The sequence below is a fragment of the Apaloderma vittatum genome, unplaced genomic scaffold (genome assembly GCF_000703405.1).
Source record: "Apaloderma vittatum isolate BGI_N311 unplaced genomic scaffold, ASM70340v1 scaffold22025, whole genome shotgun sequence".
NCBI lineage: Eukaryota > Metazoa > Chordata > Aves > Trogoniformes > Trogonidae > Apaloderma > Apaloderma vittatum.
The window spans coordinates 1-15,736 of NW_009719118.1; the positions used below are offsets into that span (position 1 = coordinate 1).

Consider the following 15,736-nt stretch of genomic DNA (forward strand, 5'->3'; position numbering starts at 1 on the left):
GAAGCGCTGTAAAGGCAGGTCGAGAGCCCTTTCTTTTGCAGTCGCCTGTTGTGCTTTCGCACCAGGTTGCTGCAGTTTCTGGTGCATTGTCTTTCTGCCTTCCCTTGTCAAGTAAATCTCGCCCAATACGCCTTTTCTTTCTTTTTTTTTTTGTTTTTATTTTTTTTCTCTTGCAGACCCTTCAGCTGTGCTGCCTCTGTTGCATGTCTCATGCAGCAACTTTAACCAGTGACAGCATCAGTGAATTGAATCATGGTTTGTATAGCTCTTTCTGTGTCTGTGTATATGAGCATTTGCATGGATGCTTTTTTTGGTGGACTGAGCATTTAAAGGAAAGAAGCCACGGTGTTGGGGAACATGAAGTGAAAGCAAGTTGACTGCTGTAAAATAGCTTAACCATAGGCACAGATTAGTTTGCTGAGCCCTGTGTGCAAAACCTGAAAGGAGCCATCCATAACAGCAAAGCAGATGAATGAGATGGTAAATACATCCATGTTTACATGTGTGATTAGAAAGATGAATGTGTGTGTAGCCACAACAACAAAAACTCATCTCTCTGTGGCAGAAGCAATGAGACAAAAGTAATGAACAGATTTGGGTGGGAGAGCAGAAAAAGTGGTGTGATGCAGGCTAAGGGAAAACAAACCTGCAGAGAAAGGACTCATGTGAGTGAGAACTTGAGAGCTGTGTGTTCCCAGGCTGCAAAGACCAACACTTAGATGCTGATGACTTTGGGAAGTTGGAAGTGCAGTATATGCTTTTTATTGGGTGTGAGTGGAAGCAAAAGCACAATAGAGAACCACACCAGGGTGCAGAAAGGAAAGCCCTCTTGCACCCTATTGTCTGCTCACTGGGGGATTCCCTCTCTCCAGCAGCTGCTTGCATTTTTTGGCTGCCAGCCTGCTTAGCGTCCTCAGCTTCTGTGGTTGATTAACACCACTTGCGGAAAGTGAAAGTTCTTGATGAATTGTTTCCACTAAGGAAAAACAACCTATCACTGGTTGTGTTTTCAGTTGAATGTGTGTGTCTAATAACGTCTGTTTAGGCAAAGAGAGAGATAGTTTTTGCAACATCTGTTACAACACAAGAAGAAGGGAGTTTTCTTCTTTTCTAATAATGATATTTCTATTTCGGAAGAGAAATAAATTGTTTTACTGTGAAATGCATGGACATCTTTAAGTGTTCACAGAGAAACACAGCTCAAAACTGAAATGGGATTGGAGAGCAGTTTATTCAGCATAATTGCACCAGGAATAGGTGCAAAGGTCCTAGTTCAGCGAATGACTAAAATTCAGACCCAGCTTCCAGGATGCAAGCAACCTCTGCATGGCTAGATCAACGGCAATGGCAATGTACTTCAAGCTAGGCACCTGCTAAGCTGAATCACAGCCTCTATTTTTAAGTTACTTGGGTGGTTGTGAGTCAATCTTAGTCTTCCCCTCACAAATAGTTTTGTAATTTTTCAGATATTTTATCCAAAACAATAAACTTCTTTGACATGCAATTAGCAATGGCTGACTAAAGGTTCTTAGGTAGGATGTAATCTCTCTCTGCTGAAGGTCAGTTACAATTTGAAACCCAGTCTAATCAAGTCACTACAAAGAGAGGAGGTCTCACTCATTTAAGGCATTAATAAATTAATCCTTTAATCCATTTGAACAAGTGGTACAGTTCTACAAAGTCTCAGTCATGGTTACCCCTATGGTGATATAATATTTGCTACCTTCTTAGGGCAGGAAAAAAAACTCTCAAACCAGAGCGGCCTTCACATTTGACAGCAGTTAGTACAGGGGGAGGGGAAAAATCTAGAGATCTGCTGGTGATGACAAATGTCTTCAGAAGAGTGATTGTGGGAATGTTCACAGCTATGCTAGTTAGTCTGTACCTCTCAGTGGGGCAGAAAGGAAACAAACACAGTTTGAGAGCCTTTATGACTTATAGGGCTGAATTTAGGCAGTCAAGACTATACACACATAGCCTGCAGAGCTTTCAGGCCATTCCCTAAATGAGGCAATACCTCATGCCGTAGGGATTGCCTGAGGCTTACTACGTTAGAGTAGTGCTTACGTTATTTGTGGGATACAAAAGCTGATGGCTAACTTTTTATCGTTACAGATTATGTATTTGTGACACCTGTCAAAGTGGATTCCAGTGGATCGTACATTTCACATGATGTTTTGCACAGTACTAGGAGAAAAAGATCAACTCAGAGTTCAAAGAGTTCCTTGCACTACAAATTTTCAGCATTTGGACAGGAACTTCACTTAGAACTTAAACCTTCGACCATTTTAAGCAACAGTTTTATTGTCCAGGTACTCGGGAAAGATGGAGTCTCAAATTCTCAGGAACATGAAGTTGAGCAGTGTTTTTACCAGGGATTTATAAGGAATGATAGCACCTCTTCGGTAGCAATATCTACATGTGTAGGCTTGGTAAGTGTTTATTTTAAAAAAAATCAAAATTAAAAGTATTTTCATACATGGAGCCATGGCTGAAGGTATATAATTCATATAATATTCAGGATACCAGACACCATTTGTTGCTATAGCATTATCCAGAAGAGATTTAGTTATAGCCAATGAACTGCATCACATCCTTTGTATTTTTTGATCACAGTATTTCAGGGGGAGAAAAAAAACCACAACAGAAGACTGATTGGTAGTCTTAGTAATTATTCAGCAATTTTCATTTGTTGTAGTTTGTAATAGTTTATACATTTTTTGCTTGCTCTTAAGTAAATGCTCTTCCTGCCTTTCTGAGCTACTATGAATAAAGCAAAAAAAAAATTGATTCATAAGCTTGTGAGAAAAATAATATTATACCTAGGTTTGTCATTTGCTTTAAGGAAGGGTGAATTTCCTACCTCAGCAGGAGTTATGAAACAATTTCCCTTCATTTCCTTTGACAATTCCAGCCTTATTTGGCTTGTTAAGTCTTGATTAGTTGATCTCTTGTGAATGTGTTAAATATTATTGTTGTGTATTTTCCATTTATGGCTGTCATCCAAGTTCATGAAAAATTATTACTCACCAATGATTTTTTCAAAATACGTTTGACAGTGCTCATTGCCCATGAAAAAGTCTTTACTGGTGTAATTTGGAAGAAACCTACAGAATTAAGACATTGATGTTTTTTCAGGCTTAAGCTCAGGCACTTGCAAAGCAATCTCCTATGGAGACAGATTAAAGCAGTGACATTTAAGTGTTAGGTGTATGAAGCTATCTATGCTTTTTGGTTCACTAAGGTCCAGAGGATATGTTGGGTCACCCTCTAGAAATCTGTTTTGCAAAGGTACTTGTCCATAAGGGCTATTAAACCGTGTGACAGGTCTGAAAAAGGAACACTTGAGACACACAGTGTTTCCTTTGAAATAGTAATCAGTGACTTGAGAAGAGGGAGGCTCATTAGGAAGAGCTGTTGAATACTGATAACTGATTGAAGTAGTCTGGATTATGTTTTGAATGCTTTACTTTTTTACTTGGTGCGTTAGAGGAATTAGTGTCTTATAATTCATTTGAACAGTTGCAAAAGTGACTTTGGAGCAGGTGCCAGGAACTGGAATGAAGCTTTCCTTTGTTTAAGTTGTGTTTGTAGTGCTGACTGTTAATATATCAGATGTGCTTAGTTGTTTCTGCGGAAGCTTCATTTTCATGACTGCTAGCTTTTACCATATTTATTCAGCAAAAAAAATAGTTTCACTTATTGCAGGGTTTGTCTTTTCCTCTAAGTACTCTACCTACACACAACAGTTACAGTTTGGGTGATCTTCCCTGTTTGATCACATTTTGGTTTTTAACATGCTTTGTGAGCCAAGTGAAGCTGGACTTGTCAAGTCTTGTCTGGAGAAGGAAGGTTCAAGTCTGCCTCAGGTCACAGAAAAACAGAATGTGGTGATCTTAACTGAGACTGAAATGGATCTTTTACCACTGTCTCGACATAGAGATTGTTATGACTGGTAAGCTTCACTTAGAAAAGATCCAGAAACTGATCAAAAGGGAATAAATATTGTGGCATGAACAAATTTATTATGGCAAAACCTTTTGCAGTACCTGGACTATCACCAATTAGAATCTTTCTCTTTCTTTAATCACTTCCAAGGCTCAATAGATTTCACCTTAAATTCACCTTATTTTAAACTGGTAAATTAAGTAAAACTTTACTTCTAATAATGTCCTGGAGAGTAGGTATTACAAATAAAGTATAATTGTTCCTTCGTCCCCATCCATTTATTCATTTCAGTGCACCTAATGAATCCCAGGCAAATTATCAACAGGATTCTTAGTCTTTCAGTTTGCAAGGCTACCTTCTCCAAAATGTGTCGTCAGCTGTCTGTAATGACAACCACGTCATTTTTTTACTGTGATCCAAATTCAGTAATCATATGTTAAGTCTGGACACCGTGCTCTGATCAAGAGAACCTTGTGAATAGCTTCTATATCCTCTCTGCACCAACTACTTTTGTCACTTGGTTGCCCTTCTTTCCTATTTGCTTTGTTCACTGCAATTAAACCGAAAGTGGTGTTTCTTCTATATGGTTGGTAGCACTAATCTTTCCATTGTTCCTTTCATTAGCAATAGCTTCTCTACAATAAAACTGCAGTGACCCATTCTTTCAAGCCTGGAACACCACAATGTGATTTGGAAGCAATTGCATTTCAATAGACTACAGGGACCCTTTGATCTAATTTTTTGGATGACCTAGAGTATTCAGTCATTCAGCTGTCTGTTATCTGCCATTGCCTGCAGAGTAGACTTTTGAGAGCGTCTATATGAAATGGTTTGTTAGTCAGGGTGACCTTAACTTAACACTGGAAAGGAGCAAGAATTTGTTGGTTTGGTATAGATCTATTGATGGGTGTGTGTATCTTGTTCATGTTTTAATAGCCGAGTTGACAGCAAGGCCCCATGTTTTTATGCTGATTTTTTGATTTGAGACCAAATGTTTCCATCAGTCAGCATGATTTTCTTGATGTGTCAGAAGGCAAAACTGGATCTATGCTCTTTATCTAAATAAGTGCTCTAACACATTAAGTTGGCATTTTAGGAGAACATGTACAAGTTTAATATGAGTACTGTCTCTTGCCGTTTCATCATCAAAGTGTTCAGGTGCTTTGATTTTGCAACAGGAAACTTCTTTTCTTCTTCTGCCCTTTCCTACTTCAGTCAGCATCCTTTACTTGCTGGAGTATGTTATGCAGCAAGAAATATGTTTTTAAATTATTTTTTTAAAAATGAAATTATCTTATGTACAAGAAATGTTGTTTAGATCTTCTGAAGTGTCTGTTTCATCATCAGGCACGGAGTAGCAGAATTGTACTTAGCAATAATAGGCTATGACAGATTTATTAAAGTTCAGGCTTATGTTGTATATCACACAGATTTGCTCAGTCATTTTGTCAAAAATGCACAAAAGACAGCTGCACATTGTACACCACCAGAAAAATTTCTTCTGGGATATCTGTGGAGAATATGATACATTCCCTTCAAAGAAGTTGTGATAAGTTCTTTCATTTTCATATATTTTGTTAATATATTCTCACTCTGAAGGGTTGGACTTTTTAAACTCTTACAGTTTGGGTCAATGAGTTCATTTATGTTAGTAAATATAAAAGTAGTTTCTGTCTTTGGCATTATCTTGATGGGGCCTGAATAGAAGTGAGTGCAAAATTTTGAGCTCCTTTCTCTACTGGAGTTGGAATTTCCTTCAATCCCCTGTTGTCCTGTTGCTTCATCCTCTGTTTATGTTTTCCAATTCAAGCTGTTCGTGCTACCCAAATTCTTTTTTTTTTTCTTCCCCAAACTCCTGACTTGAGGTATTTCTTACTTACTCTAATTATATGGTTTTAATACTGTTCATGTTTAGTACCGTATTATTACTTATAATTGCCTTTGGGTATCTAATTGGCAGACAGGCTATGCCAGATCCACAGAATGCAGGGTTTTTCCAGTTTTTCTGAAGGCAATGGTACTGGGCACTATTAGAATAAAAAAAATTGGGTTTAGGACTTAGTGTGGCTGTATCTGTATTGCTCATTCCTGTTACTGCCTTGCCCATTCTCATCTACACGTTGTGCTATCACATCTACATTAAAAACAAGTATCTATTGTAGGTTCAACATCTGTCACTCCACTTTCATGTTGCCATTGTCTCAGAAAGCATTACTGCTGTCTTCCTAGACTGTGTATAAACTGTATTCTTTCTCTCTCTTTATATGCTAATTTTTGTCTCTTTTCTGTCTCCTTATATTAGGTCTATGGATCTCTTGCATAAAGTGAGTTGTTTGCAGTCACACAGTAAATCAGAGCAGAATACAAGAGAACCCCAGAGTTGTCAGTAGTCCGGCTGCGTTCTAGAGACATTCTTAAAAGTCATTTATAACTGTGCACTTAGGAGCAGAAGTCATATTCCCCTCGTGAACATGAACTCCCTCTTCAAAGCCAAACAAGTTTATGCTATAGCCCAATACAGAACATAGAGAACAGTAAACATCATGAATGAGTAGTTTATTACACAGCGCTTGCATGGATGTCGCTGCTATTTGGTGGAGACGGGCGAGGGTATACAGCGAGCACAAAATATGTGAGCCCAGAGGAAACAAACATATGTGCCACATAAAGGAGTTCTCCTGCCATTACATTGCAGGGCAGACGAGAATGTGGATTTTGGTTCAAAAAGAAAACAGTACAGTTCAGGTCCTTTAAAGCTCTATGGGACACAGTCTTATTGTTGAGGCCCAATTCAGCCCCAAGCAAATGCACTAGCACGGAGGCCTGAGAGACTGCACCTGCTCACACGAGGGGTGAATGTGGGCCATTTTCTCCCTTTTATTTATGTACCTCAATTAGAAGAGTGGAGTGAGCTTCATGTGCTAGCTAGTGCCCTCCTTTGTTTTTGGGAAGCTGTGATTGAATCTTTCATTATAAGGGGCCTCTCTCTCTTGTCTCAGGTTCTGTTATATTTGTTAGTGTCTAGTTAAGGGAAGAGAAAGAGGAGGGAAGGATGAATCATGTTACACTCATTGAGCTGTCAGAGGAGTCTACGACTGGAGAAAGGGTTAGATGTGGCACTGATAGATAAACCGGAGATGTATTAATTCAATGGAAGTTGTGTGTGCATGTCTGAGGGCAGGATTTTGCTCAAAGTATCAAAGAAGCCACAAAATTAAAGCTTCTTAATGCAGTCTGGCTACCTAAGAGGAAAGCAGGCAAAGCAACTCATTTACCCATTCTTTGTAGTCATTTAATTGCACCCTATATTAGCGTTATTTAGTTCGTGCTAACAGCAGCTGCTTATTCCTAGTGTTCACACTTTAAGGCAAATTAAATGTGTTGAGACAAATCCCAAGTTTCCTATACAGACAAACTCACATCAAAATCAGTGAGCCAGACTACTGGTAAAAGTACAAAATAATTGCTGGTTACAATGAGAAACCTACAGCTGCAAAAATAGGACAAAATTTGGCCCACTGGGACCTTGAAGAGTAACTAAGTACAGAACTAGTGATTTGACTCATTCTCAACTATTTTTAGTCCATCCACAAGCTGATATACAAATCCTACGTTTTCTGCCATTGTACCAGCACAACATGAACAGCATCCGGCTTATGAGTTCTTTGACTTTCTTTACGTTCACACACCATTACATCTCCATTCTTTGTAAAACACATACTGTATTTTGCAGGGTCATCATTTTGTCTGCTGTTTTGATGGATGTTTTGACTTTATTCACTTCATAATATGGTAAAGATGAAAGTAAAAAAAATTCTTTACAGGAAAATGACATTGGGAAAAAGCCATATTTGTGAAAATATTTTAAATTATACTAGACAAATAAAAGACAATGTTTCTGGTGTCAGCTTTGAATTGACCACTGATGGGGAATGAATTGTGCGATTAGATTATGGATTACCCTTCTCTGTATCTGTCTGATAAGCTTTCTGTTTAACTCTGGCTTTAGCTCTGCAAGACAAAGACAGTGTTATCCCAGGCATTTTGACCCTACTGATTCTTGATGGGCAAGAGATGGAATTAAAGAGGACTAATGAAGGAGAAATAATCTGCTTCTGCTGGACAGGAAAAGTAGTAGAGGTTGCATGTCTTCCAGGTTTTATGTTTAAAAACCTGGAACATATATAGAGGAAATACTGGGTTGCTGAGAGCACTTTGGCTCCATCAGCCTGAACACAGTGGGCTGTGGACATAGAGCAGCTCACAAGAAGGCATGCAGGAGCTGGACTTCTCAGTCATTTTTGCCTCCTGTGTTACAGCTCAACTGGCACTAAGAGCATGGAAATTTTTCATGGGTTCATTGGTATTTCGGACCAAAGTTCAGAACATCGCAAGCACCTCTGCTTGTGCCCTTAAAGCAGTTCCAGAAGTGGGGAGCCATCCATTTGTACATAGTTCGTCCTGGCCTTCCTTGTTAAGCAGCAGTTTTTTCATAACTTCTAAAGGAATTAATAGACTCTGTCCATACTTGAAACATCAGCATTTTTCTTGCTGTTGCAAAGTCTTTCCACAAAGCTTAGTTCCCACACTTTCCCCAATCCATTAGAGGAAGCTTATAGGCAAATGCCCTCCTAAGGGTCAGGAGAGGATGACCTGTCTGCACAGACTTGACCTCTTCATAACAGGATGTCTTTGATGTAAATGAGGATTTTTATTTTAAGCGCCACTATTTTCATTTGGACCATACGATCTCTGCTGTCAGATAAAACATATTATCTTCTGAACATCTGTGAATTGCTGAATATCTAAAATATTTCTCTTTTTAAGAGGCAGATCCCAATAACTAATAGCAGCTTTCAGTCACTAATAATTAACCTAAACAAGGTTTTATTTCTGTCTTCTTTCCCCTTCTTCCTCCACTTCAGAAGTGTTTGAGGAAGATACCGGGTTTGCAGACCTGGAGTGTAAAAGCTTTTGTTTACCCAAAACACAGTGACAGTCTGTGAAACTGTAGCTCAAGTCCAACTCAAGGAGCCCACTCCTAGAGCTCTGTACCTGACGCAGCAGGAGAGCGGAAAGCACAGGAGTACCTAGGTTCTGCCCTGGCCCTGCCGCACAGTCCACTCTAATTTGAACAAACAGTGGTATCAAAACTGCTCTTAAACTTTTGTCCCCAAGCTTACTCCCTCCCTAGGCTCTCAGCAAAACCAGTGCCCTGACTGTGATGACAATTTTGTAATTTGCATAATTGTACTCAGTTGGGAGCTTGACTTTGATACAACATAGGCTGCTCAGTCGTAACCAGACTGGATGGTCACTGGGGGTTGGTTACCAGCTCCTTAAGTCCCTCAGTTGTGTTGGCACCTACAGTTTTTGTCTGTCATGGGTGTTTTTAAGTCTGTGAGGTGTTTAAGATAATGCTTTCTGATTTGCAACTTTTTAGGGAAGGGTTTGTGTTTCTGATCTTTTGTAATCTCTCAGAAAAGATGATAGATTGTGTCTGTGATTTTGAAATTTGCAGTCCCTGCAAAGGGGGCAAGATAAAAGGTGGGGCCACGCTAGACGAAGGCATCCAGAGCTGTGATGCCGGTAATGTAGTGATAAATTCTTTAAGACAATTTTAGAGGTATTTACATGCAGTTTCGTTCTCTCTTGAGCATCAGTAATGTTGTTGACTTACAGATATATAGCCAGTTACGAATTTTCTAGAAAATACCCATTTTCTCTTTTTGGAAGTCGAGTGTCCAGTGATAGTCTGACAGCAGCCCCACTCAAGTCAGCAGCCTTGAGTGCTCCCTCCGACTTGACTCCTGACCGCATACAGAAGCTGTTAGCTCTGCGTGCTTCACTTTGTGATGGTCCTCTCTCAGTGAGCTGGCAGGAGAGGGGTTAAACTCTCTCACTTCAGTTAGAGCTAGCAGTGGACCTACAGTGAGTTTTATCAGCTGAAACTCAGACTTCAGTATCTTTTTTTAAAAAAAATAATCATTTTGTGCCAGCGAGGCTCTGACTAGCCCTTAAATGGTATCTGAATTGAACTGTAATGGATAATTACATTACAAACAAGGTTTTCCTCTGTCTTTTTGATCATGTCACTGGGAGCAGAAATGTTGGTTCTTTCTTGCCTTTTCTTATCCCATTTTAATCCCAATTCTGTTGCTGCAGGTCTACCATAAATTACACTATGCTAAAGGAATTTCCTATTGATTTGCTCTGACAGTGATTTGACCAGCTATGTGAATAGCTGGTGGAAGCAGAACGTATCTTTGGTTCAGACAGTTGAGCACTGACTAAAGCTTTGAGGTAAACATTTACAGAAGAAACCTGAAATCATAATGCCTTGCAGCTCAGCACAATTTACAAACATGTATTAATTAAGCTTCAGTACTGGCTTTGCTGTGTGTTAGACGAGAACAGCATCTTGGCTTATAATAGGTTGACATCAGTAACCTTTTATTGTTTATCATGCTCGGAAGTCACTAAGAATGAGGGTGAAGAAATGTCAAATAATCAGGTCATATGCAAGTGAATGAGTCTTGATGGTTGAAGCTTAGTACCGTGGGAACCATTATTGTCCAGAGTAATTTCTGGAACATGCAAGTTAATTTCTTTTTCTTTTTTTACAATGTTAGTTCATAAGCTAGGGAAATGTGCAAACAAGTTGTACAGTCTGATGAAAATCCTTTTCCTGAATCTCATATGTGGCTGCCCAGCTAGTTCCTGCCAAAAAAATAGTAAAAGAAAAAGTTTGATGACAAAGATAATAGGCCTTGCAGTTATCCTTACTGGAATAACAAGGCCCAGCAAAAACCTGCTTAATAGAAGAGGAAGCTGAGGCAATAAAGTGATATTTACTTGCACAGATAATAAGGCATTGCCTTTTAACTCTTCTGTGGCATTAGCATTTCTAGCTGCCCCACTATGTACACAGCACTCATGGCTTTATTCTTTGAGGACCTGGATTCTTGCTGTTCACAGTGGGATCACTTGAATGCTTGTGCCTGCCTGCCTAATATATGTTAATTGAAGGACTTTTGTGTTTCAACATCTTTATTAATATTAATGGAATGAGATTTTTAATGGACCTATACAAAATATGCTTGACCTAGCTTGAGCCCTCACTTTTGTTTTTATACTCTGCAGCAGTGTGGCTTCCAACTAATTTAAGAACGTAATATTATATTCTGTGGCATAATACACATACTAATGAAATGGATTACTCTTCAGAACTACAGTTTCTTTGCCACGAGATATAGAATTTATATGACACCAGAATATAATTAGTTTTTTTTAAATCATGAAATTAAAAACAGATTTGCTGTTTTGTCATGCAAATTATTGCACTTCAGTGAAAAGAGTGAGCATTTAAAAATAATTCTGTCTTGAGCAGGCTTGTCTTATGCCACACATTCATTCTCTTTTTAGGAAAAAGTCATTAAAACACCAGTTCTTGAAATTAGGCCAGACTAAACCTCAAGAAATATTTCAAGTTAATGTTGCAAGTATAAGCTAGTCATGGTAAGGAATAGTACAGTGCTGGAGAAGATATTTTAAGCTTTTCTAAAAATTTGGCTGCCCAATTTCATCTCTTATTAACACGTGACAGGAAGGTGCTCTATTTGTTTTGTTAGATGTCACAGTATCTCCAGCCGTCAGGTTTTTTTCTCTGTTTGCTAGCTTGTCTTCATGCTGCAAACCATGCTGAAGGCCATATGGATATTTTTTGTACTCCCAACATCACATGCTGATGATCACATTGTCATCCTGCCTCTGTCATCAAAAACTTGAGCAAAGGGGTGGAAAAAGGACAATTTTCAGGCTGACACACAAGTGAGCAGTCTACTGATTCCCGTAGCACAGTATCTTCTATTCCCACTGATGAGTATTTGCTGGTTTATGGGCTTCATCTAAAGCTTGTAATGAGTAGAAAGAGAGTTCTGTTTTCTTCCTCCCTATGTCATCTTGAGCCTTGACTCAAGAGGCACACCATTACTATTTGGTTTAGAAGGACATTTTGCAAAGAGGAAGCACCACTGGCTCATCAAGTGAAGCATGTCCATATCTACTGGCAGACCCCCAAACACATGTTGTAACTAATCCAAGGCGGTACTGTATAATCAGATTTCACTGAATCAAAAGTGAGATGGAGGAAAATGGCCTACTTGAAGGGCAAAGAAACCTATCTGCAGTCTGACCCTATGCTATTCTCCTGGACTGCTTGGACCACTAACAGCCAGGAGTGAAACAAGGCAAGAGTTCAGGCAGTGTCCCAGAGAACCAGCTGCTGCTACTGCTGCTAGAAAATGCAGTGAAGTGCTTGGCATCTGGTGCCTGCAGCTGCCAGATTGGTTTCAGTGTACTAATGCCAACTGTTTTCATGCGGCTCTCCTGCCAGAGTATTATGACAATGAAGGAGTAAAGGAAGCACATTGGCCACAAAGTCAAGCATAAATGTAAAGAGATTATCTGGCCTAATCTCAGTCAAGTCCTGATAAAGTCAAGTCTGGCACTGGAAGTAAAACAGGAAATCAGCTTTTGAGGCTTGTTTCCCTTATTAGACAGGAGATGGGCTTCACAGTTTTTGATCTAAAATAATGTGCAAGGATGTTAGCACTTGTCATCCTGGGAACACCTGTAGGAGACAAGACTCTGTTCATCTTCTGCTCTTGGTAGGGGAGCTGAATAATTGCAGAGAAGAGTCTGTTACAGAAATAGCCAATTGATTCCTCTGATTCCTGCGATTCCTGTGTTTACCAGAGTTCTGGGTGGTCATTTTAACTGCCTGAGACACAGAGAGTCCTGTGGGTCTCGGTTAATAAAAACCATGCATGAACCCAAATATGGGGTGGGAGCCGTGGTGGAGCAGCGTACCGTTGGCACCATGTGTCGTTGAATATCAGAGTGATGATGTGGTGACAAGGGCTTGCTTCTCCATCAGCCAGTGTGACAGATGAAATACCAATGAAATGACAATTTGGATCAGAAGCTGAATCAGAAAGAGAAGCTGATAGATTGCCATAGACAGTTGAAGCTGGAAATGTAAGTGTGCCAGACCTTGGTCTTGGCCTACGAACATTGCATCATTTCTATTTCCAAGTTCTCAGCTTTTGGTGCACAGAGTAACACCACACTAAATTAGTTGGAAATAGCTTGAGGGCTGAGGGAATAGTATATTGTTTTTTGTTGTGGCTGTTCACGTGATTTATTAAACAATTTTAAAGGTTACAGTTTGGGAAAGTCAGGAACATGCTCTAATGTGAGAAACAAAACAGAAGGAAATGTTATTCACCCAGAATGAAGGCCTGTCTTCTGCCAGCTAGCATTTGTGCATAGCAAAGGTCACTCTACCTCCACAGCCCTACCTCTGTGTTAGATTTAGCAGGAGAAGATGTGGAGCATTTCTCGTGGGATTGTTTCCAGCTCACCATCAGCCTCCTCTGAACAACGCCTGTGCGCTCCAAAGTACCTCCATGGATATGCCACATGCCCTTAGTGACAGCTTAGCCTCTGGACCTGACTTTTTGCATTTTACTTGCTGATAAAAAGGAAAAGAAATTTATACATACATATCTGTACCAATGCACTGAATTGGTGCCAATCCTTTAATCTTGATTTTACAAAGGACAGTGCAACTCAGTGTTCATTGTCTGTGAACTATTAATGATTCCCATAGTTACACAAGTACAGGTGTTGTCTCTTCTGTCATTCAATAACTATATTATGTGCTAGCAAAATAGTAATTATAATTTAAATCAGCACCTTTGTGTTTCTTCACCTACATTTTAAAGAGGATATTTTTTTAGTAAGTGGATGGATGGAAGGTTATTGCTAAAATAATAGTATGGGGGTATATATCAGTTTTGCATGACTTCTATCATTATCTGTTAATATATGTGAAAGGAATAAGTCACTATGTCAGTAAATTATCCTGTAAAATTTATTCTTGAAAAAAATATTCTTTCAAATTGGTGACATTTGTGAGAATTAATAATAGTATAAATAATTTGTAAAACTCTGAAAGTTCAGTATCCTATTCTAGTCCTTTCGAAGGGTTCATTGGAAGTTTATAAGAAGAGGCCCTGGACAGTGGTGACTGAATGTGAAATCTTGGGCTGAAACTATTCCAGCAGGTTGGGGAGTGTAGTTTAAATGCTCTCCTATCTTACCAGCGTTCTGGTGCGTGCTGGCTCTCCATAGCAAGATGTTTGATTGATTCATGGCAACTGATGGGCAGTTTAAAATTGCAAAGCTTTCAATTTCCTTGTTTGTGACAGATAAAGGGAGTGGACATTTCCTGGTTATATGGTATACATTCACAATATTTAAGCTCCCTATGGTGCTACTTGTGACTGATTTACTGGCATAGCACATTAATACTGCTGGGTTCATGCTGTGAGAGGAGTGTATGGTGTAACGTGCTGTGAAGAGAGGAAATGTTTCACAACAAGACGTCCTTCTGGCTTTTCCTCTGTTTACGTAACCACCTGGAAAGAAGAAAAGGTGGAGTAAATGACTGATGACCCAGGTGGATTGGATGAAGAGTCACATCTTTAGTTATGACACATTAAGCTGGGCAAATTCTCACTGAGAAGTGGCGGAATTGCACTCAACTCTTGAAGGCACATATAATCTTGTGTAGGAAAATGTGTAGGCACAGATAAGGCTTGACTACCTTCATGCTAGTAATCTTTTTGGCAGGGAATCCCCCTGTCGTGGTCACTGAGCTGCCAGATTGTTTTGGGGAGAAGTCAGGGATACATTCATGTGAGGGACGGGCCCTAGTAGAGAAGACAGAATTTGAGAATGGTAAGTCAGTGGCTGTGCAAGTGACATGGAGCTTCAGAGAGACTCAGAATGGGGGCACCACATTTTTCACTTTTCACATTCACTTTTCTAATTCTTGCCTGTGAAAGCAGACAAAATGCTGTTGTCTGTGGGAGCTGGTGTATTTTAACATACTATTTATTTGACTCATGCAGCACTTCTCAGCGCACCAAGCATGTGCTGATCTCTAAGTCAGGGCTCAAGATCCAGCAGCAGCAAGGCTGTGCAGCACTTCTCTCGCTGCTGGCTGCGGTGTGGCCGCGAACAAACTCAGGTCTCATGTTTGGTGGTGTCAGGTTGGACCAGAGAGCACGCTCAGGCCCTGTGACTGGGAACTACAGATGAGATTGAAGTGTCTGTAACTCTCACACACTTCCCTGGTGTCCCTGAGCCTCTGTGACCCTGACAGCACATTCCTCTTCTTGGAACTTTTTTCTTAACCTATGCTTAACCTGACCTTTGCTTAACCCACTGTTTGGTAGATTCACTGCAGAAAGAAGGTCAGGCTGCCTAGGAAATTTTGTCTCCTAAATCTTCTGCTGATTTTTCTTTTCACCATCCTCTTATAACTTCACAGCATGCTGGGCTGTCAAAAAATTCCATATAATTGTACCTCCCTTGACTTTGCTGCATTTTTATTTCAATAAGAAGGCCTATAATGTTTAACATCATGACAACATCTGTGGCAACAGATTTCTTGGACCAATTTAATATAAAGAATACCTCATAGGAAAAAAAAATGCTTTCAGGCACAACCTTTCCTTTGTCACCTTATCCTTCCTATTTCTTGAGATCCCAGAGATCATCACAGGGTTACTTTAATCTCTGGTGCTCCATAGACTGTATTTGGGGAGTCTAATATGTAAGGTAGTGCACTGAAAACAGTCTGCTGTATGAGTCCTTTCATGAAAAAATGCTATTCACTAGCTTGAAAATCATAGAAAATGGTGCTTGCAGACACAGG

General features: G+C 39.7%; 1 protein-coding gene across 1 annotated transcript in view; it reads left to right on the forward strand.

The window, feature by feature from the left end:
* The first annotated feature begins 185 nt into the window (after positions 1-185).
* ADAMTS18 (ADAM metallopeptidase with thrombospondin type 1 motif, 18) overlaps positions 186-15,736 on the forward strand; it is a 73,941-nt gene continuing 58,390 nt past the window's right edge. The window contains exons 1-2 of the mRNA XM_009870522.1: positions 186-255; positions 2,116-2,432. Of these exons, the coding sequence (XP_009868824.1) occupies positions 204-255; positions 2,116-2,432 (369 nt within the window). The 5' untranslated portion in view covers positions 186-203. The remainder of the gene's footprint in view (positions 256-2,115; positions 2,433-15,736) is intronic.